General features: G+C 35.4%; 14 protein-coding genes and 5 pseudogenes across 19 annotated transcripts, besides 3 other annotated features; 11 read left to right on the top strand and 8 right to left on the bottom strand.

The window, feature by feature from the left end:
• Nucleotides 1-204: 204 nt before the first annotated feature.
• Nucleotides 205-435, bottom strand: TVAGG3_0989700 (uncharacterized protein; the record flags this gene model as incomplete). Its single annotated transcript, XM_001329961.1, has 1 exon — nucleotides 205-435. The coding sequence occupies one exon, from the start codon at nucleotides 433-435 to the stop codon at nucleotides 205-207; it is 231 nt and encodes a 76-aa protein (XP_001329996.1).
• An 848-nt stretch (nucleotides 436-1,283) lies between these two features.
• TVAGG3_0989690 (uncharacterized protein) lies at nucleotides 1,284-1,427 on the bottom strand (the record flags this gene model as incomplete). Its single annotated transcript, XM_001329962.1, has 1 exon — nucleotides 1,284-1,427. The coding sequence occupies one exon, from the start codon at nucleotides 1,425-1,427 to the stop codon at nucleotides 1,284-1,286; it is 144 nt and encodes a 47-aa protein (XP_001329997.1).
• Nucleotides 1,428-1,562: 135 nt separating this feature from the next.
• Nucleotides 1,563-2,865: a mobile genetic element.
• On the bottom strand, nucleotides 1,643-2,769 carry TVAGG3_0989680 (annotated as a pseudogene). Its single transcript has one exon. A coding segment is annotated over exon 1 (1,127 nt).
• Nucleotides 2,866-4,783: 1,918 nt separating the features above from the next.
• TVAGG3_0989660 (uncharacterized protein) lies at nucleotides 4,784-5,146 on the top strand (the record flags this gene model as incomplete). Its single annotated transcript, XM_001329963.1, has 1 exon — nucleotides 4,784-5,146. One exon carries the CDS (start codon nucleotides 4,784-4,786, stop codon nucleotides 5,144-5,146), a length of 363 nt encoding a protein of 120 aa, XP_001329998.1.
• Nucleotides 5,147-5,164: 18 nt separating this feature from the next.
• On the top strand, nucleotides 5,165-5,407 carry TVAGG3_0989650 (serine threonine-protein phosphatase family; the record flags this gene model as incomplete). The annotated part of the gene is made up of 1 exon (XM_001329964.1): nucleotides 5,165-5,407. The coding sequence occupies one exon, from the start codon at nucleotides 5,165-5,167 to the stop codon at nucleotides 5,405-5,407; it is 243 nt and encodes an 80-aa protein (XP_001329999.1).
• Nucleotides 5,408-5,411: 4 nt separating this feature from the next.
• Nucleotides 5,412-6,260, bottom strand: TVAGG3_0989640 (uncharacterized protein; the record flags this gene model as incomplete). The annotated part of the gene is made up of 1 exon (XM_001329965.1): nucleotides 5,412-6,260. The coding sequence occupies one exon, from the start codon at nucleotides 6,258-6,260 to the stop codon at nucleotides 5,412-5,414; it is 849 nt and encodes a 282-aa protein (XP_001330000.1).
• Nucleotides 6,261-6,707: 447 nt separating this feature from the next.
• Nucleotides 6,708-8,744: a mobile genetic element.
• A 229-nt stretch (nucleotides 8,745-8,973) lies between these two features.
• On the top strand, nucleotides 8,974-9,375 carry TVAGG3_0989620 (uncharacterized protein; the record flags this gene model as incomplete). The annotated part of the gene is made up of 1 exon (XM_051254124.1): nucleotides 8,974-9,375. The coding sequence occupies one exon, from the start codon at nucleotides 8,974-8,976 to the stop codon at nucleotides 9,373-9,375; it is 402 nt and encodes a 133-aa protein (XP_051079698.1).
• A 19-nt stretch (nucleotides 9,376-9,394) lies between these two features.
• Nucleotides 9,395-9,547, top strand: TVAGG3_0989610 (uncharacterized protein; the record flags this gene model as incomplete). Its single annotated transcript, XM_051254123.1, has 1 exon — nucleotides 9,395-9,547. One exon carries the CDS (start codon nucleotides 9,395-9,397, stop codon nucleotides 9,545-9,547), a length of 153 nt encoding a protein of 50 aa, XP_051079697.1.
• A 1,507-nt stretch (nucleotides 9,548-11,054) lies between these two features.
• Nucleotides 11,055-11,635, top strand: TVAGG3_0989600 (annotated as a pseudogene). The gene has a single exon. A coding segment is annotated over exon 1 (581 nt).
• Nucleotides 11,636-12,341: 706 nt separating this feature from the next.
• Nucleotides 12,342-23,763: part of a mobile genetic element that runs on past the window's edge.
• Nucleotides 14,175-14,327, top strand: TVAGG3_0989590 (uncharacterized protein; the record flags this gene model as incomplete). The annotated part of the gene is made up of 1 exon (XM_051254122.1): nucleotides 14,175-14,327. The coding sequence occupies one exon, from the start codon at nucleotides 14,175-14,177 to the stop codon at nucleotides 14,325-14,327; it is 153 nt and encodes a 50-aa protein (XP_051079696.1).
• On the top strand, nucleotides 14,347-14,931 carry TVAGG3_0989580 (phage tail repeat-like family; the record flags this gene model as incomplete). The annotated part of the gene is made up of 1 exon (XM_051254121.1): nucleotides 14,347-14,931. The coding sequence occupies one exon, from the start codon at nucleotides 14,347-14,349 to the stop codon at nucleotides 14,929-14,931; it is 585 nt and encodes a 194-aa protein (XP_051079695.1).
• TVAGG3_0989570 lies at nucleotides 16,251-17,099 on the top strand (annotated as a pseudogene). The gene has a single exon. A coding segment is annotated over exon 1 (849 nt).
• On the top strand, nucleotides 17,397-17,660 carry TVAGG3_0989560 (uncharacterized protein; the record flags this gene model as incomplete). Its single annotated transcript, XM_051254120.1, has 1 exon — nucleotides 17,397-17,660. One exon carries the CDS (start codon nucleotides 17,397-17,399, stop codon nucleotides 17,658-17,660), a length of 264 nt encoding a protein of 87 aa, XP_051079694.1.
• TVAGG3_0989550 lies at nucleotides 17,853-19,001 on the bottom strand (annotated as a pseudogene). The gene has a single exon. A coding segment is annotated over exon 1 (1,149 nt).
• On the bottom strand, nucleotides 19,026-19,322 carry TVAGG3_0989540 (uncharacterized protein; the record flags this gene model as incomplete). Its single annotated transcript, XM_051254119.1, has 1 exon — nucleotides 19,026-19,322. One exon carries the CDS (start codon nucleotides 19,320-19,322, stop codon nucleotides 19,026-19,028), a length of 297 nt encoding a protein of 98 aa, XP_051079693.1.
• TVAGG3_0989530 (uncharacterized protein) lies at nucleotides 20,131-20,475 on the top strand (the record flags this gene model as incomplete). The annotated part of the gene is made up of 1 exon (XM_051254118.1): nucleotides 20,131-20,475. The coding sequence occupies one exon, from the start codon at nucleotides 20,131-20,133 to the stop codon at nucleotides 20,473-20,475; it is 345 nt and encodes a 114-aa protein (XP_051079692.1).
• TVAGG3_0989520 (uncharacterized protein) lies at nucleotides 21,531-21,929 on the top strand (the record flags this gene model as incomplete). The annotated part of the gene is made up of 1 exon (XM_001298417.2): nucleotides 21,531-21,929. The coding sequence occupies one exon, from the start codon at nucleotides 21,531-21,533 to the stop codon at nucleotides 21,927-21,929; it is 399 nt and encodes a 132-aa protein (XP_001298418.2).
• TVAGG3_0989510 lies at nucleotides 21,946-22,820 on the bottom strand (annotated as a pseudogene). The gene has a single exon. A coding segment is annotated over exon 1 (875 nt).
• Nucleotides 23,325-23,714, bottom strand: TVAGG3_0989500 (protein of unknown function, DUF4108 family; the record flags this gene model as incomplete). Its single annotated transcript, XM_051254117.1, has 1 exon — nucleotides 23,325-23,714. The coding sequence occupies one exon, from the start codon at nucleotides 23,712-23,714 to the stop codon at nucleotides 23,325-23,327; it is 390 nt and encodes a 129-aa protein (XP_051079691.1).

The raw sequence follows: 23,763 nt of genomic DNA, 5'->3' as shown, positions 1-23,763 counted from the left end.
CTGAAATCATTATATAGATATATAAAAAAAATATCCGATTATTTCAAAATCGTTAATTTTGATTTTTAGAAAGAAATTATGAAAAAGAAATGATAGTTTAATACTTAATGTATCTGTTAAACTGTTATATTTTATTCAATCAAAAAAATCAAAATTTTCTAATTGTATACACTCGTTGCTTATTCTTATAGTAAGTTATTAAGATCAATTGTCTTTATGGGTTGTAAGGAGATTGTGGTGGCTGATTATAGTTTGGATATCCTGGTGGTACAACAAATGGATCTTGAGGATTGTATTGTGGAGAATAAGGTTGAGGTTGATATTGTCCAGGAGGATATTGCTGAGGTGGATACTGCTGTTCTGGATAAGGTTGAGGAGGATATTGCTGTTGATATTGTTGTGGAGCATAGTAATTGGGTACTGGTGTCTGAACATTTTGAACTCCTTGATTATTATTTTGAATTTTTTTCTTCTTTTTATTTGAACTTGATGAAGATGATTTTTCGTTCTTGAAGCAGTGTGTTTTCTTCTTTTTACAATGCAAAACCCAGTTTATGATAACCGCAAATAGAATCACAATTAAAAGACATGTCACGCTGAAGACTGTTGGTCCATGGCCAAATCTTAATGCTGATCTTCGAGAAGCTATTTGAAAAGATAACTGGAATCGAAGTTCAAAAAATATTTTTTGTTCAAATTCAAATTGAATTTGAAATTGAAAAACAGTATATCGTTGAAATTTAGATTATTTAATACAATGGAATTTTAATACAAGCACAGGAAAATTTTCTGAAAGGGAGGTTTTTTATCTCATTCGAAATCTGATCTATCAGATAGTTTATAAAGAGAAGACTTCATGATGACAAGTTTGAATTTGAAAATATTCATTGAAAATTTTTCAAAATGATTGAAATTTAAAATATATGGAATATGTATTAATTTCCTGAGTTTGGATTATACCTTAATTATCGAAATTGAAAGCGCGTTTCATTTAACGATTTTGAATTGCGGTCTCTGAATTAAAATTTTCTGTTCAAAGTGTTCAAAAAAATCATGTAAGGAATTACATTTTTGTAGCCGGTAATAAATCGAAAACCTTTCTTTGAATTTATTAGGCAAATATCAAAAAAATGTTAAGTTTATCAAACTACTCATTTTTAATCTCTATATCATTCGTTTTTCACTTCTATTTGAATCGGAAATTTTTTGTTTTTCAAATTCTGAATTAACCTTTTGATATATTAATTTCCGAGAGTGAATATACTTTATTCTTAATAAGGATTTTATGCAGGTGGCGGTGGCGGTGGAGGCTGATTATAATTATTTGCCGGCGGTTGTTGAGGATCTACTGGCTGTGCGTAATAAGGAGATGGTGCTGGAGCTGGTGGTGATGGAGCTTGACCATCAACTGCTGGTGGTTGGGCCATATATGGCTGAGGATATTGTTCTTGTGGTGGATATTGGCCCTGAGGTGGATATTGTTGTTGTGGGTATGGCTGCTGTGGGTAAGGATATTGTTGTTGATTATAATAATTAGCATTAGGATTTTGTGGATCATAGTATAGGGTGTCCAAAGGTGTGTTTAGCACAAACCTGAATACTGCGAATAGAAATAAACAAGTTACATATATATAAAGTTTATTTAAATATAATCACCATTGGATTCAATCACGCGTTCGCAGCGATCGATCCAGGCTTGAAAGACACGCTTTAAATCATCATGAGAAAATTGCTCAAATTGCTCTCTTACAAAATTTTCAAGATCATCTGGACTCGCGAATTCGCGTCCTTCAGCTCTCTTTTTTAGCGTGCCGAATAAATAAAAGTCAGAGGGTGCAATATCAGGTGAATAAATTGGGTTTGGAACAACTTTGACATTGTTTTCCAACAAGTAATTCATTACCTTATGACTTTTGTGAACTCTTGAATTATCAAAATGAATTGCAAACTTTTGTTTTTGTTGTTTGGATTTCTCAAACTCATCAGAATTGATAATTTGAGTAAGAACATTGTCAATTAGATACTGAGCATTCATCGTATTAGGTTTTTGAAGAATATCAATTGCGATGATGCCATTCACGCCCCAAAAAACCGACAACATCATCATTGGTGTGTCAATTTTTTTCTTCGGGAATGTTTGCGGATTTTCATCCTTCGGGATCCACATGATTTTGGCTTCTGTTGCATATTGAAACCAAGACTCGGCCCCTGTTACTAAAAAGTGAAACTTCTTGGATTGATACGCACCCAATATAGAGAGGAGCTCTTTCGAAGATTGGACTCTAGATTTTTTTTGAACTGAATTAAGGTTGTGCGGAACCCAACGTGTATACGCTAGTTTGTAGTTCAAATAATTGTGCAGATAATAACTGACTGTTGTACGTGGTATCTTTGTCATCTCCGCTATCCTTCTGAGTGATGCTCTTGGGTCTTCATCTAGCGCTTGAAGAATTGCTTTGATTTTTCTTTGATCCGGCGATTTTTTGTCAATTTTTATGATGGGCGCCTTTTTGTTCATGAAGTGATACATCCTAACATGATACGTTACAGTGGAATAGCTAGGAGCATCCATACCGAAGCATTTTACCAATGTCTCGTAGATTTTTTACAGTCTTTGCATTTTTTTGCAAGAGCGAGGATGTTTTCTTTATGATTCATTAAAAAAATGAAAAAAATCCCGCCAAAATTTCCCGCGAAACCGCCTCTTGTCTCAAAATTCATTTTATATCACGGCATGGCGCCAAAATACAACTTACTCATCATATACATATATTCATATTTTTTATTATATATTTATAATCAGCATATATCTCCTTTAATAGTCTCATATAGAGCGCTGTGCTAAACGCACCTTTGGACACCCTATATTGTGCTTGAGGAATTGCATTTGGATTTTCAATGTCATGTTTCTTCTTTGAACTACTTGATGAAGATTTCTCCTTTCTGCAGCAAGCGCAGCAGCATATTTTCTTCTTATAGCAATAATAGCATGCATAAAATGGAAGGATTAATAATACAATCAAAAAAGCAAAGAAGCCACTACCACTATGACCACTGCTTCTACTACTAGATCTTGTTCGTAACGCTTCTCTGTTTACATTGAGCAGGGAGAACTGCAAAAGAAGAAGAAAGAACATAATGAAAGAAAATAATTAAATACCAACGGCGGAATTGAATTCAAAATTCAAAAATTGAGTCCATTTAAAACAAAATTAACTTTTTGAATCACAAAATCGATATTTCAATCAATCAGAGATTTTTAAAATTATTCCAATTACAATATGTAAATAATAATTTATGTTTCCACATAAAATTAAAATTGAATTTACTCAAAATAAAATATCAAACATGACATTAGACATATGCGTTTATATATTTTTATTAATTAACGCTATATTTTTCAATTGAAGTTCATATTTAAATACCTTTCAAAATAATATTAAGCAAAACCAGTATGTCTATGGTGAGCAAACATTAAACTAATGAGGACAATTTTATTTGGTATAGATTGAGTAATTTTAACATAAATAAAGATCATATCAGGCTTGGTCATTAATTAGGTCAGGTAAGTGGGGCTTCCAGGCGCGTTGCGCCCTCTAGCCCCGAAGATGTTTAGTATAAATGAAGTTTTTATTCGGAAAATTGTTAGTCTTCTGGTGTGAATTCGGAGGACTCTTCTTCTTCCTCCATTGCTTCTGGGAAGAAGCCTTCTTCTGGGTCGAAAACATTATATAATGTGTCGCTTTTCACAAATTATATATGTTTTCATGTTTTGTCACTTTTCTGTCACTTTTCGGGTAAAAACATTTTTATTATTATATATAAATGAATTTTACAAAACCACCGTTACCGTTCTTTGGAAATAAGAGTAGATGTAAAGATATTATATTGAGAGAACTTAAGAAACTACCGAATGGTCTAACATTTGTAGATTTGTTCGGTGGAAGTTTCTATATATCCCATTTATGTCATACAATATTCCCAGACTCAAAGATTATATGCAATGACTTCGACAACTATATGGACCGTCTCAAACATATACCAGACACAAACAATATATTGAAAGAGTTAAAAGAAAAGATACCTATAGGTAAGATGGAACGTATACCATTAGATAACAAAAATATTGTGAGAGAGGTTTTGAAAAAAGCAGAATATATAGACTGGGATAGTATATCTGCTAGACTATTATATAGTGGTGCTATAAGAGTTCATGACATTGAAACACTTATGTCAAAAGTTTTATATCTTAACTATACAAATGTTTTCAAAGAGAACATAGAAAAATATATTGAGGGTATAGAGTTTGTGAGATGTCATTGGACAGAGTTGTATGAAAAATATAAAGACAAGGAAAATGTTTTCTTTATAGTGGACCCGCCGTTCTATAACACATGGGATTTTCAATACCAAGTAGACTGGACTTTGAGAGACTCTTTAGAAACTTTAGACGTTATACATAACCATCCATGCTTTTACTTTACATCCGATAAAAGTGGTTTGGAAACCGTTATGAGATGGTTAGAGGACATACATGACTATGAGTTTATATATGACAAGATAGAATATGAGAGAGGTCCTATAAACTGGAGAAAGTGTCATAACAAAGAAATTTTATTAGTAAGTAAATGTGGTTTGAAATCGGATTGTTAGTTTTAGGTTTTTTCCATTGTGTCATTTATTTATTTGACGTGGCAGAAAAGTACAGAGAATATGAAGATGAACCAATGCCTGCAAATGTTCAGTATATGTACTCGTAAGAGATATTTTTATCTAGTATTAAATGGACGCACAGAACTTAGCGAATGCACAGCAACCTGGACAACCAAACCCAGAGAATATTCCAAATGAAGTTAGAATACAAACTGCAATGGCAAACTATGGTCAAGTGCCAACAGATGTACAAATGCAAACTGCCATGTCAAATGACGCTGCGTTAGGTTTGCCACCATGGTATGCAAATATGAGATGGAAAGAGTTTTATACAAACCCTGAAGTCGGATATAAACAACTTTATGCAGATGACGCGAACACAGGAGTTGACCCAGAATATGTTTTCTACCAGAGGAGAAACAGAATGTATGAGCTCCAGTTAAAGAATGCTATGGAACTCAACAGGAAACGTAAAAGACTTGGCGGACATTAGATTTTTACATATAGTAAAATGGGTTTCTTCAGTAAGATAGGAAACTTCTTTCGAAATGTTGGAAGAGGTATATGGAATGGAATAAAATCTGTCGGAAGAGGAGTATGGAACGGTGTCAAAAATATTGGTAAAAGAGTAGGTCAGTTCGTTGGTATTATACCTAAAGACCCTGAACCAGAAGAGCAAGCTCCTGTTATACAACAGCCTGAACCTGCACCACAGTCTAGTTGGCAACCAAATCCAACACCTCAACCGTATTAAAAAATTATATTTTTATCGTTCGATAGTAGTTGTATATGAAACTAAGTTCTAAGTAAAACGCATGGTATAATGGAATTATTCTTTTTCTTCCATCTGTAGTAAACCATACTTGAAAGTCTGAAATACTTCCACTCGGCGGTTCATATAACTTTGTAGGTTTTTCGTAAAAGTCATTCATCAGACATAAGAAAGAGTTTTGCGCACCAGAAAATGAAGCATGAACAATAATAGCATCTGGGTCGAAAATATTTTCATATGTCCCATTAGGGTTTTCGACTTCATAATAGTCCGGGTGTACTGGATATGCTGCAGGCTGATTTAACATCCTCAGAAATCTATACCATGCCAAGTTGTTATATTTTGTAGAAATATAAACGTTTTCTCCAAGGTCTTCTATTTTATTGATTTTAACAGTTGCATTTTTCCTGTCATAAATAATATCGAGATGGTATTCTCCTTCGTCAATGTTAAACTGGTTTGCATATTCAATATAGATATCGTTTATTTTTTCTTGAAAAGCTTGAAGAGTTGTTTCTAAGTTTATAAGCAAATTAACTTGTAAAAGTTTTCCTTGTTCAAATTTCTCATACATACGTTTTTCTTTGTTATAGTATCGAACTTCAAAACCGACCGTAAATGGGAAACCATGTATGGCTTCTGAAATGAACTTCATTCTACGAAAGCCAATAGCTTTTGTGACGGATGGGTCTCTTAACCATCTTAATGGGTAGTCAAAACGATAGCCTTCATGCTTTACGGTATCTGTCTCAAACTTTTGACCGACATTAGTAAAAAGTTCATCTAATGGTTTAGTTGTAGCAACTCTAGAATTTTCTTTTTCTATTGGAAGCATATTTTATCTATAATAAAAATGTCAAATGAAAACAGCGTCTATGAGAGAAATACAACACAACCGACAAACTCATTATGCAAGCTCTAAATAAGAACACAACAATTTTCAAACTATTAGATATCTGAGTCATTGAAAGGGGGTGACTTAAAACTGACAATAAACCCAATGACAGATGAGTTTCTATTTCAAGACAATAAGAACAATACTGTCTGTATAAATCCAACAAAAGGAACTTTAAAACGAGAAACCTATAAATGAACTTCTTTTGAAAGCAGTGTTGACAACAAAGCTGACAAAGAATATGTAGACGATGCAATAGCAAAAGAAGAAGAAAGAGCTAACAATGCTTATGCAACAAAAGAACATACTCATCCTGAACTAGCAGACAAAACATATGTTGACAATAAAATGTCAAGTGAAGTGACAAGAGCTGAAAACGAATATTCTAAAAAGACTCATATACATTATATTAACCAAATACAAGTCTTAAGGAAACATTAGAGACAAAAGCAGATAAGACTCATACACATTCTATATCTGATATTACAAACTTACAAGAAACCTTAAACAGGAAAAGTGCCGTTGACATACACATTCTATATCTGATATTACAAACTTACAAGAAACCTTAAACAGGAAAAGTGCCGTTGGACATACACATACATCTTCTGAAATAACAGACTTAAACGTTAGCCTTGAAAAGAAAGCAGATAAAACATATGTCAATGAAATATACCAAAGTTTGATAGAACAAAAAATATTGAAACTATTGTTGGTGACTTTTCTGTCAATGAAGAAAATAAATATTTTAGATGGCAGTTGTACAGTCCTTAGAAAATGGTACACGGTATAAACTCATTCCGAAAAATAACAATGAAATGTATGTAAGCTATAAAAAAGAATGATGGTACACAAGTTAAAGTTCCATTAGACAACAACTGCTACTTAAACTTATATGGAGACGAACAAAAGAAATATTTAAGAGTTTATGAAATGGTGGATATGACATTGCCTGACCCAGCTCCAGCACCACATTATTATGACTATGGAGATGACGACAGAACACCACATGTAGATGAACAAAAGCTAACATTATATTTAGATTATTATAGATATAAAAGATATAATGCAATAGAAAAAAACGAGAATAGTATATTATTATACAGATGACAGAAATAAATATTATAGTCAAGATTTTACCTACCCTGAAAACATAAGATTATATTATAAAAATATTCTGACACAAACCAGAAGAAACCTGAAATAGTTGCACTATATTTTAAGTTCAAAAGAGACAATCCTATAATATCTCATATGTTTGATTTAATGAACCCAGTAGGTTCTATTTATACATCTATGGAAGCAAGAGGTCCTCAAGTAATGTTGGTGTTGTGTGCATGGGAACAAATAGTCGACAGGTTTTTGTATTGTGCAAACTCTTCAAAGAAACAGTGGAAGTAAAACGATTTCAGGTGAAAATTTACCTGCACACAGTCACTACATAGATTTAAGTACATCTCAAGCAGGTTGCATAAGCATAGATATTGGGATTGGTCAGGAATGACAAAAGGTAAAGGATATGATGTTAAAGACGAGGTTAAGTTTGCTATAAATTGTTACTGGAGTGACACTCAGGAGAAGGAAACCATACACATTTCGTTTCAGGATATACGCAAACAACGGACAAAGTAAAGAATACATGCCACCTTACATGACAGTTTACGCATGGTATAGAATTGCTTAGTCGTCATTTTCAACTTCTTTAGCATATTCGTCAGGAGTTGTCTTATATTTGTTAGGAACTGTCTTTGAAAGTATACCACCTTGAACTTTGAAAGTTTGAAACGAGGTCTGGCAATAGTAGTTTTATCTTCTGCTTGCAGTGTGTACATTTTGCCATGTTGCCTAAAACTTCATAATATTCTCTTGTATACTTTCTTCTATTTTTACGAACACGAATGTGAGTACCTGTCGGGTTCCCATTGTTGTCAAGTCAATAGTATTTTCATATGGGTCGCGTTTAGGTATTTCTATTTTTACTTTGTCACCTTTCTGAAGTTTGAAGCCCGGCATTCTTTCTTGTTTGTCTCTTTTGACTAAATTATTAAATATATAGTCTTTCTCTAAGTCAGGGTTTGTTTTTCATTTCTTCGGGGGAGTGGTTTCCCAAACCTTTTGTTTACGGTTATTGTAAATATTTAAAACTTGTCTCATCTTTGCCATGGAGAAGTGTCTATACTTGTCGTCATATGACATTTCATTTGCTTCACCACCTTGTGGTTGGTTTAAGTCTCTTAACATTTTTATACATCCGTCAATGACACAAGAGCAGAATGGTTTTTGGTCGACAATGAAATATTGGTTTACATTTTTTGAACGCAGATAGTTTTTTACATCATCTGATTTGAAAGAACTTTCACAGTCAGATGTCAGTTTTGTTGGATGGTATTTGTCAACGAATATTGTCAAAGCAGTTTTCACATCTAAAATATTTTGGACCATAATGGTATGGCTTCACAGTATCTTGTGTTTTGACCAACAAATATTAACCAGTATGGAGGTCCATCTGTTCTAACTCTCGGAATGTTTTCCAAGATATCCATAAACCAAGCATTTGGTGTTGAACTAAAGATTTTTATCATGAGTGCTTTCTTTGTCGCTTTAGAAACATAGGGGTCCTTGTTTGGATTCGTCATTTTTTACCCTATAAGAAATGGGTTTATTTGGCGCATTAGCAGGAGTTGCATCTAGATTTTTACCCGCAGTGGGAACAATAGCCAGAGGTGCATTTGGAATTGGAAGGAAGATTTTGAGTACATTAGGTATACTGAAAGAGAAAGCACAACCTATTATACAAACTGTACAGAAAGGTTGGGATGTAGCACGAGATGCAACAAATCTTATTCCAAATCCTGAAACAAGAGGAAAAGTTCAAGGATGGATGGACAATGTAGGAAGACAAGCAGGAAACTATTATAACAAAGCAAATGACTACTATAACCAAGCAGGACACTATATGGACCAAGGTGAAAGATTCTTTAACAGAGGATATAACCATGCACAACAGTGGGTAAACAATAACCAACCGCAACTACCTCAAACTTGGGGAATGTAAAATTTTTTACTGAGATGAAATGAACAATACAGCATTGAGACAAATGAGTTCAAGATGGATTTGTCGGCTTCCAGCATTTACACCACGTGTTTGTAAAGTTCTTCCTATACCTCAGGAAGTTTTAGACCGACTTAAAAAACCTAAACAACCAGTTGAAAACAAACCAAACTAAAATTTTTACTGAGATGAAATGATCGAAGAAGTTTAAACGGTAGATTTGACACCACAAACAAAAAGTTCAGAACCATTGTCAAAACATGTCAAAGAACTTACAGATGAGAGAAAAATTCAATAATAGAAAGTGCCAGGTCTGAAAATACAAACGTAACTATAAAGTCACTTTTCATAGAAATGGAACGGCTAGTATCTCAAAAAAGAAACAGACTCTCACAAATAAAATATTGAAGTCTGAAGGAGCTTTCGAGACAACAGATGGAAAGTTTACTTCACTGACCAACAGTTCATTATAGAACATCTCATTGACTTAGAGTCGAAATATTCTAAACTTTACAACAAACACAAAAAGTTGAAAGGAAAACAAAAACAAATGGCATATGATATTTATGAAGATGTTGACGACACAACTGTTCCTGCAAGTGAATAAAGTCAGAGGAACCGAAAAGTGACGAAAAACCGATAGAAGAAGAGAAACCAAAAACTGAAGATAAACCAAAACCAAAGTTTAGTTTCCAAACTAAACCAAGTCAACCTTCATTAGCTGGTATGGTTGGCGTCAAAGACTTATGGCAGCAGGCGGTTATGTAAAGTAAAGAAAAAAAATTTTTATTTTTATAAAAATCCCCATATAGAATGGATAGAAAGTCTGCTAGAATAAAAGCAGAGTTACAAAAGATATGGTTGGAGAGTTTCGAAGAATTTTAAATATAGGAAGGGAAGACCCATAAAAGTCTATGACAAATTGTCTGGTTCTTCGCTACGAAATGGATTTGGAAACAGCACGTGCCAATTATCCAAACAGACTAGAGAGGTTAGAAGAAGAACGTCTTATGGACATGCCTTTCGATGTTAGTGAACCTCAGTTGAAGGACACAACGGCTTTGCCAGATTCTACTGGAAACATGACGAACAATTGCATCCTTTGAGAAGGAAAAAAGGAAAAGGTGAGACACACATGCTCCCAAATCTATACCATGCCAAGTGTTATATTTTGTAGAAATATAAACGTTTTCTCCAAGGTCTTCTATTTTTATTGATTTTAACAGTTGCATTTTTCCTGTCATAAATAATATCGAGATGGTATTCTCCTTCGTCAATGTTAACTGGTTTGCATATTCGATATAGATATCGTTTATTTTTTCTTGAAAAGCTTGAAGAGTTGTTTCTAATTTATAAGCAAATTAACTTGTAAAAGTTTTCCCTGTTCAAATTTCTCATACATACGTTTTTCTTTGTTATAGTATCGAACTTCAAAACCGACCGTAAATGGGAAACCATGTATGGCTTCTGAAATGAAACTTCATTCTACGAAAGCCAATAGCTTTTGTGACGGATGGGTCTCTTAACCATCTTAATGGGTAGTCAAAACGATAGCCTTCATGCTTTACGGTATCTGTCTCAAACTTTTGACCGACATTAGTAAAAAGTTCATCTAATGGTTTAGTTGTAGCAACTCTAGAATTTTCTTTTTCTATTGGAAGCATATTTTATCTATAATAAAAATGTCAAATGAAACAGCGTCTATGAGAGAAATACAACACAACCGACAACTCATTATGCAAGCTCTAAATAAGAACACAACAAACTTTTCAAACTATTCTAAGATATCTGAGTCATTGAAAGGGGAACTTAAAACTGACATTAAACCCAATGACAGATGAGTTTCTATTTCAAGACAATAAGAACCATACTGTCTGTATAAATCCAACAAAAGGAACTTTAAACGAGAAACCTATAAATGAACTTCTTTTGAAAGCAGATGTTGACAACAAAGCTGACAAAGAATATGTAGACGATGCAATAGCAAAAGAAGAAGAAAGAGCTAACAATGCTTATGCAACAAAAGAACATACTCATCCTGAACTAGCAGACAAAACATATGTTGACAATAAAATGTCAAGTGAAGTGACAAGAGCTGAAAACGAATATTCTAAAAAGACTCATATACATTATATTAACCAAATACCAAGTCTTAAGGAAACATTAGAGACAAAAGCAGATAAGACTCATACACATTCATATCTGATATTACAAACTTACAAGAAACCTTAAACAGGAAAAGTGACGTTGGACATACACATACCATTGATATTACAAACTTACAAGAAACCTTAAACAGGAAAAGTGCCGTTGGACATACACATACATCTTCTGAAATAACAGACTTAAACGTTAGCCTTGAAAATAAAGCAGATAAAACATATGTCAATGAAATATACCAAAGTTTGATAGGAACAAAAAATATTGAAACTATTGTTGGTGACTTTTCTGTCAATGAAGAAAATAAATATTTTAGATGGCAGTTGGTACAGTCCTTAGAAAATGGTACACGGTATAAACTCATTCCGAAAAATAACAATGAAATGTATGTAAGCTATAAAAAGAATGATGGTACACAAGTTAAAGTTCCATTAGACAACAACTGCTACTTAAACTTATATGGAGACGAACAAAAGAAATATTTAAGAGTTTATGAAATGGCAGATATGACATTGCCTGACCCAGCTCCAGCACCACATTATTATGACTATGGAGATGACGACAGAACACCACATGTAGATGAACAAAAGCTAACATTATATTTAGATTATTATAGATATAAAAGATATAATGCAATAGAAAAAACGAGAATAGTATATTATTATACAGATGACAGAAATAAATATTATAGTCAAGATTTTACCTACCCTGAAAACATAAGATTATATTATAAAAAATATTCTGACACAAACCAGAAGAAACCTGAAATAGTTGCACTATATTTTAAGTTCAAAAGAGACAATCCTATAATATCTCATATGTTTGATTTAATGAACCCAGTAGGTTCTATTTATACATCTATGGAAGCAAGAGGTCCTCAAGTAATGTTTGGTGTTGGTGCATGGGAACAAATAGTCGACAGGTTTTTGTATTGTGCAAACTCTTCAAAGGAAACAGGTGGAAGTAAAACGATTTCAGGTGAAAATTTACCTGCACACAGTCACTACATAGATTTAAGTACATCTCAAGCAGGTTGGCATAAGCATAGATATTGGGATTGGTCAGGAATGACAAAAGGTAAAGGATATGATGTTAAAGACGACGTTAAGTTTGCTATAAATTGTTACTGGAGTGACACTCAGGGAGAAGGAAACCATACACATTTCGTTTCAGGATATACGCAAACAACGGGACAAAGTAAAGAATACATGCCACCTTACATGACAGTTTACGCATGGTATAGAATTGCTTAGTCGTCATTTTCAACTTCTTTAGCATATTCGTCAGGAGTTGTCTTATATTTGTTAGGAACTGTCTTTGAAAGTATACCACCTTGAACTTTGACAAGTTTGAAACGAGGTCTGCAATAGTAGTTTTATCTTCTGCTTGCAGTGTGTACATTTTGCCATGTTTGCCTAAAACTTCATAATATTCTCTTGTATACTTTCTTCTATTTTTACGAACACGAATGTGAGTACCTGTCGGGTTCCCATTGTTGTCATAGTCAATAGTATTTTCATATGGGTCGCGTTTAGGTATTTCTATTTTTACTTTGTCACCTTTCTGAAGTTTGAAGCCCGGCATTCTTTCTTGTTTGTCTCTTTTGACTAAATTATTAAATATATAGTCTTTCTCTAAGTCAGGGTTGTTTTTCATTTCTTCGGGGGAGTGGTTTCCCAAACCTTTTTGTTTACGGTTATTGTAAATATTTAAAACTTGTCTCATCTTTGCCATGGAGAAGTGTCTATACTTGTCGTCATATGACATTTCATTTGCTTCACCACCTTGTGGTTGGTTTAAGTCTCTTAACATTTTTATACAACCGTCAATGACACCAAGAGCAGAATGGTTTTGGTCGACAATGAAATATTGGTTTACATTTTTTGAACGCAGATAGTTTTTTACATCATCTGATTTGAAAGAACTTTCACAGTCAGATGTCAGTTTTGTTGGATGGTATTTGTCAACGAATATTGTCAAAGCAGTTTTCACATCTAAAATATTTTTGGACCATAATGGTATGGCTTCACAGTATCTTGTGTTTTGACCAACAAATATTAACCAGTATGGAGGTCCATCTGTTCTAACTCTCGGAATGTTTTCCAAGATATCCATAAACCAAGCATTTGGTGTTGAACTAAAGATTTTTATCATGAGTGCTTTCTTTGTCGCTTTAGAAACATAGGGGTCCTTGTTTGGATTCGTCATTTTTTACCCTATAAGAAATGGGTTTATTTGGCGCATTAGCAGGAGTTGCATCAGATTTTTACCCGCAGTGGGAACAATAGCCAGAGGTGCATTTGGAATTGGAAGGAAGATTTTGAGTACATTAGGTATACTTAAAGAGAAAGCACAACCTATTATACAAACTGTACAGAAAGGTTGGGATGTAGCACGAGATGCAACAAATCTTATTCCAAATCCTGAAACAAGAGGAAAAGTTCAAGGATGGATGGACAATGTAGGAAGACAAGCAGGAAACTATTATAACAAAGCAAATGACTACTATAACCAAGCAGGACACTATATGGACCAAGGTGAAAGATTCTTTAACAGAGGATATAACCATGCACAACAGTGGGTAAACAATAACCAACCGCAACCCTCAAACGTGGGGAATGTAAATTTTTTACTGAGATGAAATGAACAATACAGCATTGAGACAAATGAGTTCAAGATGGATTTGTCGGCTTCCAGCAGTTACACCACGTGTTTGTCAAGTTCTTCCTATACCTCAGGAAGTTTTAGACCGACTTAAAAAACCTAAACAACCAGTTGAAAACAAACCAAACTAAAATTTTTTACTGAGATGAAATGACCGAAGAAGTTGAAACGGTAGATTTGACACCACAAACAAAAAGTTCAGAACCATTGTCAAAACCTGTCAAAGAACTTACAGATGAAGAGAAAAATTCAATAATAGAAAGTGCCAGGTCTGGAAATACAAACCCTAACTATAAAGTCACTTTTCATAGAAATGGAACGGCTAGTATCTCAAAAAAGAAACAGACTCTCACAAATAAAATATTGAAGTCTGAAGGAGCTTTCGAGACAACAGATGGAAAAGTTTACTTCACTGACCAACAGTTCATTATAGAACATCTCATTGACTTAGAGTCGAAATATTCTAAACTTTACAACAAACACAAAAAGTTGAAAGGAAAACAAAAACAAATGGCATATGATATTTATGAAGATGTTGACGACACAACTGTTCCTGCAAGTGAAGTAAAGTCAGAGGAACCGAAAAGTGACGAAAAACCGATAGAAGAAGAAAAACCAAAAACTGAAGATAAACCAAAACCAAAGTTTAGTTTCCAAACTAAACCAAGTCAACCTTCATTAGCTGGTATGGGTTGGCGTCAAAGACTTATGGCAGCAGGCGGTTATGTAAAGTAAAGAAAAAAATATTTTTTTATTTTTATAAAAATGCCCCCATATAGAATGGATAGAAAGTCTGCTAGAATAAAAGCAGAGTTACAAAGATATGGTTGGAGAGTTTCGAAGAATTTTAAATATAGGAAGGGAAGACCCATAAAAGTCTATGACAAATTGTCTGGTCTTCGCTACGAAATGGATTTGGAAACAGCACGTGCCAATTATCCAAACAGACTAGAGAGGTTAGAAGAAAGAACGTCTTATGGACATGCCTTTCGATGTTAGTGAACCTCAAGTTGAAGGACACAACGGCTTTGCCAGATTCTACTGGAAACATGACGAACAATTGCATCCTTTGAGAAGGAAAAAAGGAAAAGGTGAAGACACACATGCTCCCATGGAAAGAACAAGATATGCATATGAAAAGTATCGTGAAGTTAGAAGTCAAATTACATCTGGTCGAACCTTTACAGTAACTTTGACGAAGGAAGAACAAAGAAGGCTTCATGGGATACTTGCTGCAATTCAAGACGGAATAAGAAAGGACACAATCTCAGATTGACCATAACAGATTTGGATGGTCACATTTACTATGCAATGAACAAACAGCCGCAAAACTTCTTGACGCTTTCAAGACTACAAAGAAGAAACAAATGGTTGACTCCGACTCAGACATTTTGAATGCAATTGAAGGAATTGCAAGTGTCAAGTTCGAATGGTACCAACCTACCCTCAAGCAGTCAGACAACATGCTGGATACTTCCCGTTCATAAATAAGTCTGACATTGACTTGACAAGGTATGGAATTTACAATTCAATTGAAACAATTGTCAATGAACCTTGTATTCTTACATGTCTCAGAACTCTGGTCTTGTTACAGATGAGAAGATGAAGTATCTTGAGTCATGTGTGAAGACAAGGTACATTCTCAGAGGTCAATTGGCAAAAATTGCACCGTTGGCAAATGTCAATATCCGAGTCAACATACCTACAGCTAAAGGTTCTTCACATGACTACTTGTTGTTGACAAAGACTTATCATGGTTGAAGATTGTAATTGTCCACAACCACTTCATGTTGAACGAAAGTCTTACAAACCCATTCTTTGGTAAAAGTAAGTGCAACATTGTCAGAGCTGTAAACATTCTTTTCGAGAAAGGTTTGTTGGAACCAATTCCAGATGACAAGCTGACAGAAACTTTTGTACCAAAAGACGAAACAAACTTTTCATTGTTAGCAAGACCAAAAGTTGTTCCAGACAAAGTTCTAGTACAAAAGAAGTACACAGTTCCACAAGGAGTTGGTTGTTCGGATACCAACCTGAAACCAGAAGAACTTCCAATGAGGTTGCAAGAACTTCAAGATGCTATAAACAAACTTCCATTGAGACATCCAATTGACGTCAAATTGTATTGGAGAGCATCTGAGTTAGGTCAGAAGGTTTTATATGAAACAGGTTGCTTCGACGATGTTTATGAGATAACAGGAGAAGTTTCTCAGAAGATAAGAGACTCACTTGAATTTCCACTAACTGGACCAATTGTTGCGACAAGTTCGACTCAAACGAAAAATATACTATGTCGACCTTAACGCTGCGTACATGAGGTTTGTCCAATATATTCCGACTGGAATTCCAAACGAAGATGGTGAGTTCCGCGGAAGGAACTATACAGTTGGAAAAGTCATACAACAACTGTATGATATTAGGAAAGCTTCAAACCCCAAACTTGCAATGACACTCAAATTGCTTATGAATTCGACATGGGGATATTCCATTAAGAAACCTCAAGAGATGAAGAGTAAACATTATGAGAAGGTCGACAACTTTGTTGAAAGGTTTTTCTCCTTTTGTTTTGAAGTACGAATTCACTCAAGGTCAAAGTGGCTTAGTAACCACATTAAAACCTATTGTCGAACATTGGTCTTACCCTCAGTTCGCAAAGGCAGTCCTTGACAACTACAACAAATTCTTCCCGAAGTCAAATCCAAAGTCAAGGTTTACTATGAGAACATTGACGCACTCATGACGAACGAAGAAGGCTATAACAAACTCATTGAAATGGGTTTAGTCGGTGAGAAGATGGGTCAATTCAAATTGGACAAAATTTTCACCGAAGTTCATGTCCTCTCCAAGCGTAAGTACTGGGGTGTTAAAGAAATGGTGAAATAGTTAAACATTGCATGAAATAAAAAATTTTTATTCGAATTTGAATTAAAATGTGGGAATTCTTGGGAACGGAAAGGCTTATTTACTTGAGGAACAGGTAAAGGTGGTGGAGGTGGAGGTGGTGGCAACCAGTCCATTTCATATTCCTTCCTAGCTAATTTCCGTTTAATTTCATGGTCGCCCTCGGAGTCTTTGAATCGGACAGGTCGAGTTACACCATTCTTGGTCTCAAACTCATATATAACCTGTTTGTCTGTATTTTCGTCGACTATGGCACGAGACACGAACATTGACCAAACGGACAAAAAGTGTCATTTCGGATGGTCAAGCAGCCAATCGCATTCGAGCACTTCGAAGAAGCCTTACGTTCCAAGGGAGAGGGTGTCTGGTGCAAGGCAGAGGTCATGAGACTCTACGAGCAGTACATCCTCAATGCCTGGGAGGACAAACCGTCCTTGAATTGGCAATTCTACCAACTCCTCTGGGACGACCTCCTACGCAACTGGAATAACGAAAGAGCCCAATTCAAAGGTCGGGAGCTAATTTTCCAAATTACCATTAATAGTGCCTACTTATCCAACTAAACACTTAAATTTACTTGGGGTTTCCCCCTAAAATATTTTTTTTTACTCTTAGAACCACTCGAGGTTCTCCTTACGGTTGTTGAGCTTGTCACCGTCAATGTGTCTGACCTTCGTCTTCTTGCCTGGATTTGGAACCCATTGAATTGCGACAAGCTTGCCCATGGAGATTGAACCGATTCCGAAGGTTAATGTTCAAGTGTCCCAAGTTGTTGAGGACTGGGGTAAGACCTTGCCTGTCTCCTTGTTGCGGATTTGGTATGGGTAGGGTTGGGAAATTTCGTAACCGTCATCGGCAACAAGGGTTGCCCATGTAGCGGCTTCAGGAACTTCTTCGTGTTTCTCTTCTTCCTCTTCTTCCTCGACAATTCCTTCTTCAATTTGGTACTCACGAAGTACGGTGTTGCATGTTCTGTCCTTTCCGAGTACCTTCCAGATGGCGTCTATCTCTTCGAAGAAACGGTAGATGAGTCGGCAAGGTTCGGTTCTCTCTCTCGTAATTGCGCAAGGTTTCCGTGAAATCGTTCAGGCATTTCTCATTGGAAGCTTGGTTCATGAGGACATCGGCTTTGAGATTGGTCATCTCTGTCATAAGACTACTTTGGAGAGTCTTAATGGTGTTTGTCAGATGAGCTTTCAATTGGGCAATTTGAATTTGAACTGGGCGCTTGTCTGGCAACCTTGAAAGGACATCTGCTATTGTGTTCGGCTTCGGTGCTTGTTCGGACATCGAAAAAATGAAGTGGTTTGAGAATGGCGGTTTTACTTCAAAAAGCTTGTTATGACAGTTATGTCATACAACAAGTTTAAAATAATATCTTGTTCTTCTTCTGAACGTTTGTTGCTCTTCCGATAAAAGTTTCGAACATGAGAACCAAAAAACGTTTTTTGAGATTGCGGAAGAGTTCAGGCAAACGTTCATATTCTGGATATGTTGGGAGCAGTTCAAAACATCTGAGCTGACTTTCGGACAAAATTGGGACAATGTCAGAAAATTCATCTTTGGTCGGACTGCTTGAAGGTAAGTCCCTTACATGTAAGTAGCTCTGGTAAAGTCTTCTCATCTGCTAACTTTTGGAGTATAGCTTCGTAATTTAAGAGTTTTAATTTTAATTGTCTTATTCCTCTCTTGACATCTAAACGGTAAGTATCCATGAGGTCAAGAGTAGCTTTGGTAGCTTTAAGTGGAGCTATTTGTTCCTTGACTTCTGCAATTTTGGTTGCAATTGTGGTTTGAGCTCCTTCAAGTTCGCCGTCTATGTCGTTCTCAACGCCTTCAACCATAGCTTGAAACTCTTCATCGGTCCATTGAGATTGGTGCGGGACGAATTTAACTTGCTTCATTCAAAAAATGAAAAAAAATGTTTTTTACTCTAAACGTGCCATGTATATGGCTATAAGTGCTTTGTTATATGACTTCTTCTTCACACGAGTCTTTGGCAACTTGAGTGTTGGTGTTGGAGTTCTTGGGGAAGGTGGCTCTGAAATTTCAAATCTCTCTCGAGCGCAACAACAGATGTCAGAATAACATTCCCCACTGTCCTTCTTGCCACCATAAATTGTGTATTGACCGAACTTGCATTTGCAGGAAGACCGGTCAATACAAGGTTCACAGTTGAAATAGTTGTACACAAACCTGTTGAGTACGAGTGTGAGTAAAAACATAAAAAAAGTGAAGTTAAAATGAGATGTTTACTGAACTGGCTGAATGTCGCCTTCACAGGTTATGTAGAACGGCTGACCAGAGAAGTGAAGGAGACCCTTGAGAATTTGGTTCATTCTTGGGAAAGGGTTCTCTCTGTTTGGAAGTAGTATCCAAGGACGCTTGGCAAAGAACTTTATAATGGCTTCCTTCTTTGCTTGCTTTATGTCGTCGAAGGCTGTCCCGTCTGGTATTTGAATTGGAATTCCAGTCGAAGTCTCGAGATTCAAGGCAGCCCTTCCCGTTATCCAACCGTTAACAAGCTTGCCTTTTACATTCTGCCTGAGGAAGTCTTTAACAAGCTCGTTAATTTCAATTAGGTAAATTGCCTCGTCGGTAGGTTCGACCTCGACCATTGCTACTGTCAGAAAAAGTACTGCTACTGTCAGAAAAAGTACTGCTACTGTCAGTAAAAGTACTGCTACTGTCAGTAAAAAGGAAAATTTGAGAGAGTTTTCGACGATAAAGTACTGCTACTGTCAGTAAAAGTACTGCTACTGTCAGTAAAAAGGAAAATTTGAGAGGGTTTTCGACGATAAAGTACTGCTACTGTCAGTAAAAGTACTGCTACTGTCAGTAAAAAGGAAAATTTGAGAGGGTTTTCGACGATAAAGTACTGCTACTGTCAGTAAAAGTACTGCTACTGTCAGTAAAAGTACTGCTACTGTCAGTAAAAGTACTGCTACTGTCAGAAAAAGTACTGCTACTGTCAGAAAAAGTACTGCTAGTAGCAGAGATTTTTATCGTTGTGGTCCGACAGGACACAAACGAATGTCCGACGTCCCACCAACCGAGTCCATTCCCAAACCAGAGGAACCTAAAGCACCACAAGGCTTCCCGAACTACCCTCCTCAGCCTATGCCTTACTTTCCTAATCCTTGGTTGTTCCAGCAAGCTCCACCCCAGCAATTCCAATTCCAATTCCAATCTCAATCGAAGAGAGACCAAGACTTCGAAGAAGGTCTGAACCGTTTACGCAAAGAGTATGCTACAGCTCCAATGGAAGATGACAGGCTTTCAGTCTCTTCCCTAAGGTCGACCAATTCGACTCGTACCACAGATTCGGTTCGTGACCGTGAAGAATTTGGTACGCAATTCCAGGTTCGTTGTTTTTGAACCTTATGTATGTAACGCTTCCATCCTCCTCAGGGAAGTAAGCTGCTAACATCTGACCAAGTTTTCTCGGTGACTCGGAGCTCATTAAAAATGTCAGTTTTTAAACGTTAAGTTTTTAGTCTTATTTTACCCTTTGTTTGTCAAGGTAGTATTGGAGCGCAATTTCTCCAAATTCTCTGTGTCGGAGTTCTTCAGCATTTTCCAAGGTGTACCTGGAGAACTCAAAGAAGTTGTCAAGAACATACTGCCATGCTGCTCTTCTGAGTTCGTCGGTATTTTGGAAGTGTTGCACCTTCGAGTCTTCGGACATGAAAAAATGATACTTTTTCTATTAAACCGTTTTGGCATTTCTCATGAGTGAGTATAGTTCTGCCGAACCATTGGAAGAGAAGAAGTACCCTTGCTGGCAAAAGACAAAAATAACGTTTACCATGTGAAACGTTTATAAAATAACTGGGGTAGAAATGAGGTGAAAAAAGAGGTGAAATCTCACCTCTTCACCTAAAATATATTTTTGCTGAAAAATGACCAAAAATCATGAATTTCCTTAAGATAGAAAAAATAAAGTTAGTTTTATTTTTATTTATTTTTTTATTTTGTATGTAAAGACAGATATGTCAACAACAGAGAACACAACAACAGTTATAGTCCATGAAGCTATAAATGAAGAATATGAGTGGGTTCAGTTTAACAAACAACTCCGTCTCATTCGTTCGGTCAAAGATGATATGTACCAAATGCAAAGTATTTTGACAGCATGTTTTGCACCCAACAATAAGAAACCACAAGACTGGTTTAGGAACCAAAGCACTATTGAACTATTAAATGAAGCTAAAAATTCGACTACGAGAAAAACCCTAGTCGCAAAAACTCGAGTGGGAGAAAAACCCCAGTCGCCAAAACTCTATGAAAATCGTGAAAAATTGCCAAACGGTTTGAGAGGATATTATGTACATAGACTTCTTGTAAATGCTGTTGCAATGTGGGCTTTGCCTCGTTATGCTTGGTATATTTACAGACTTCTTGACGAAATTCATAGACAAGAACGTGAAGAGATGGAAAACAAGCTTGAAGCAAAAGACAAAAGCATTCAGAAAAGAATACCACGTTCGGTACCAAAAGGAAAAGAAAAGAACTATAAGTATATGATTTATACTGAAGAGATGGAAAATGAAGAAGACAGAGATATGGTTATGTTGCATTTAGTCAGAAGAAACAACAAAAGCTTTTACGACCTTGCTAAGATTTACAAATCTGACAGAAATTGGTTCTATCGCGAAAACTTACCGATTTCAATGACCCCAAATGAAGATGTGAAACAAATAGTTCAAGATACGTTACCTCAAACACACTATGATATGAAAGGTTGTACAATACTTACCTTCAAAGAAGACTTACCGCTACTGAAAGAAAAAATAACAGAGTATTTTGACAACTTCAAACAAGCAGAGTAAATGAACTCTTTATTTTTCAAGCTTGACTTTTTACAATTTGAACTTTGTTTGCGTAGATATGAATTCTGAAAGAAGTATGAGGGTCTTGTATGACTTTGTACTTCTCCCATAGTTCATGTCTGTCAAACTTACCTGCCATGGACTCTTTCATAAGTTCCATGAAATCGTCTTCGGACAATCCGGGGAAAAGTATTATGTCAGTCAGTATTCTTTTAACATCCTTACTTAAACTCTTGGCTGTCTGTACACAAATGACAACTGAGATGTTAAAGTGTCTGAGCTTCTTAAGAATTCGACACATATCTTGTTCTCTATTCTTTAACAAAGGATGAGAGGCGAAATCATCTAAGATAAGAAGACATCTATGAGGGTAAGTCTTCCAATCGTAAGATTGCAATTTCTTCGAAATGTATTCTATCTCTTTCTGTTTGTTTCTGAAGTGTTTCTTCTCTAATATTCTCTGCATTTCCTCATTTGGGTCTTTGAACTTAGAATTTATATACTCATTTATAGCATTATACTTCAAAACTCTTCTTTGGTACTTCTTTATCCAATCTAACAACTCAGTATCCTTTATACATACTAACTTAGACTTCTTTATAATATCTTTGAACGAATTGACGGTTTGGTCAAATTGACCAGAAGTACTACAAATGACTACTAACTCATAGAATGGGTTCTTCTCATCTAGTTCTTGTTGTTGTGCAGCCATTTTAAGATAAGTGAAAGTCTCACCAGACCCAGGTGGTGCAATTAGACCTGTTATACCATTCTGAGCAAATAAGAACTTTTCATGTATAGGCTTTATCTGAGCATTTTCTAACTTCCTCTTGTTCTTGTTTAAAACATTCTCAAATTTTTGTCAATGTCAGCAAACTTTTTTTCTAACATATTTTTAGAAAAATTAAAATTTTTATCTTTTAGAAAATGTCTAGCGATTTCGCTATCTATATTCGAGACAAACTTTTTGACAGCAAAACATCTGTCGACCATAAAATCTTACATAGTGTAAACAAGAAAGGGAATTTGTTCTAAAGTTCTGTTTTTGGGAATATGACAAGAACCATAAAACATTAAGCAGAGCAGTCTTAAAATTTGTCAATGACAGACTTGTTGACAGAGATGACACCGATTGGAAAGATGAAGTCCAACAAAAGTTCTTAGAATGCAAAGAAGACACATGCGCTATTCTTGAAGATGAAATAGAAAACAGAATAGATGAGCTATTAAAGGACAAAGAACTTTTACATAAATATGGTTGCGCCAAATTTGACATAACTCCACCAGAAAAGAAGAAGAGAGAAAAGAAAGAAAAGAAAGTAGAAGAAGAGAAGAAAGAACCTGAACCAGTTCCAGAGAAAAAGAAATTTGACATGTAAAAATAAAATTTTATTTTTAGAACATTTCTGGGTCAATGTCAATGTTCTCTTCCTCTTTAGGAGTAAACACTGGCTTAGACTCTAAAATCTTTTTACCCAACTTACCTTGAACTTCAACTATCTTAGACTCATAATATTCATAGTCGTCTGTCTTCTTTGGTTCATAAGGTATAACAAGTTTGTATGCTTTGCCTTCTTTAAGGTTTGAGAACCTTCTGTCAAAACTTTCTTTGACTGTTAACAAACCTTCTATGTCTAAGTCTTCAAATTTCGCACCATTTTTAGTCACAATAGCAAACTTAACTGGTTCGATGTTCCAAACTTTGCTGAATGAAGACTTTTCAAAATGGTAGAAGTAAACATTCAAATATGTGAATGGGTCTAGTTCTTCTTTAAGTCCTGACATGTACTTATTTACTGAGATGAATTTTGCCATCTTTTCTATCGGATAAAAA

This window comes from Trichomonas vaginalis, chromosome I, assembly GCF_026262505.1.
Source record: "Trichomonas vaginalis G3 chromosome I, whole genome shotgun sequence".
Taxonomy (NCBI): domain Eukaryota; phylum Parabasalia; order Trichomonadida; family Trichomonadidae; genus Trichomonas; species Trichomonas vaginalis.
The sequence above is the reverse complement of the archived record's forward strand: the minus strand, read 5'-3'. Positions and strand labels throughout refer to the sequence as shown.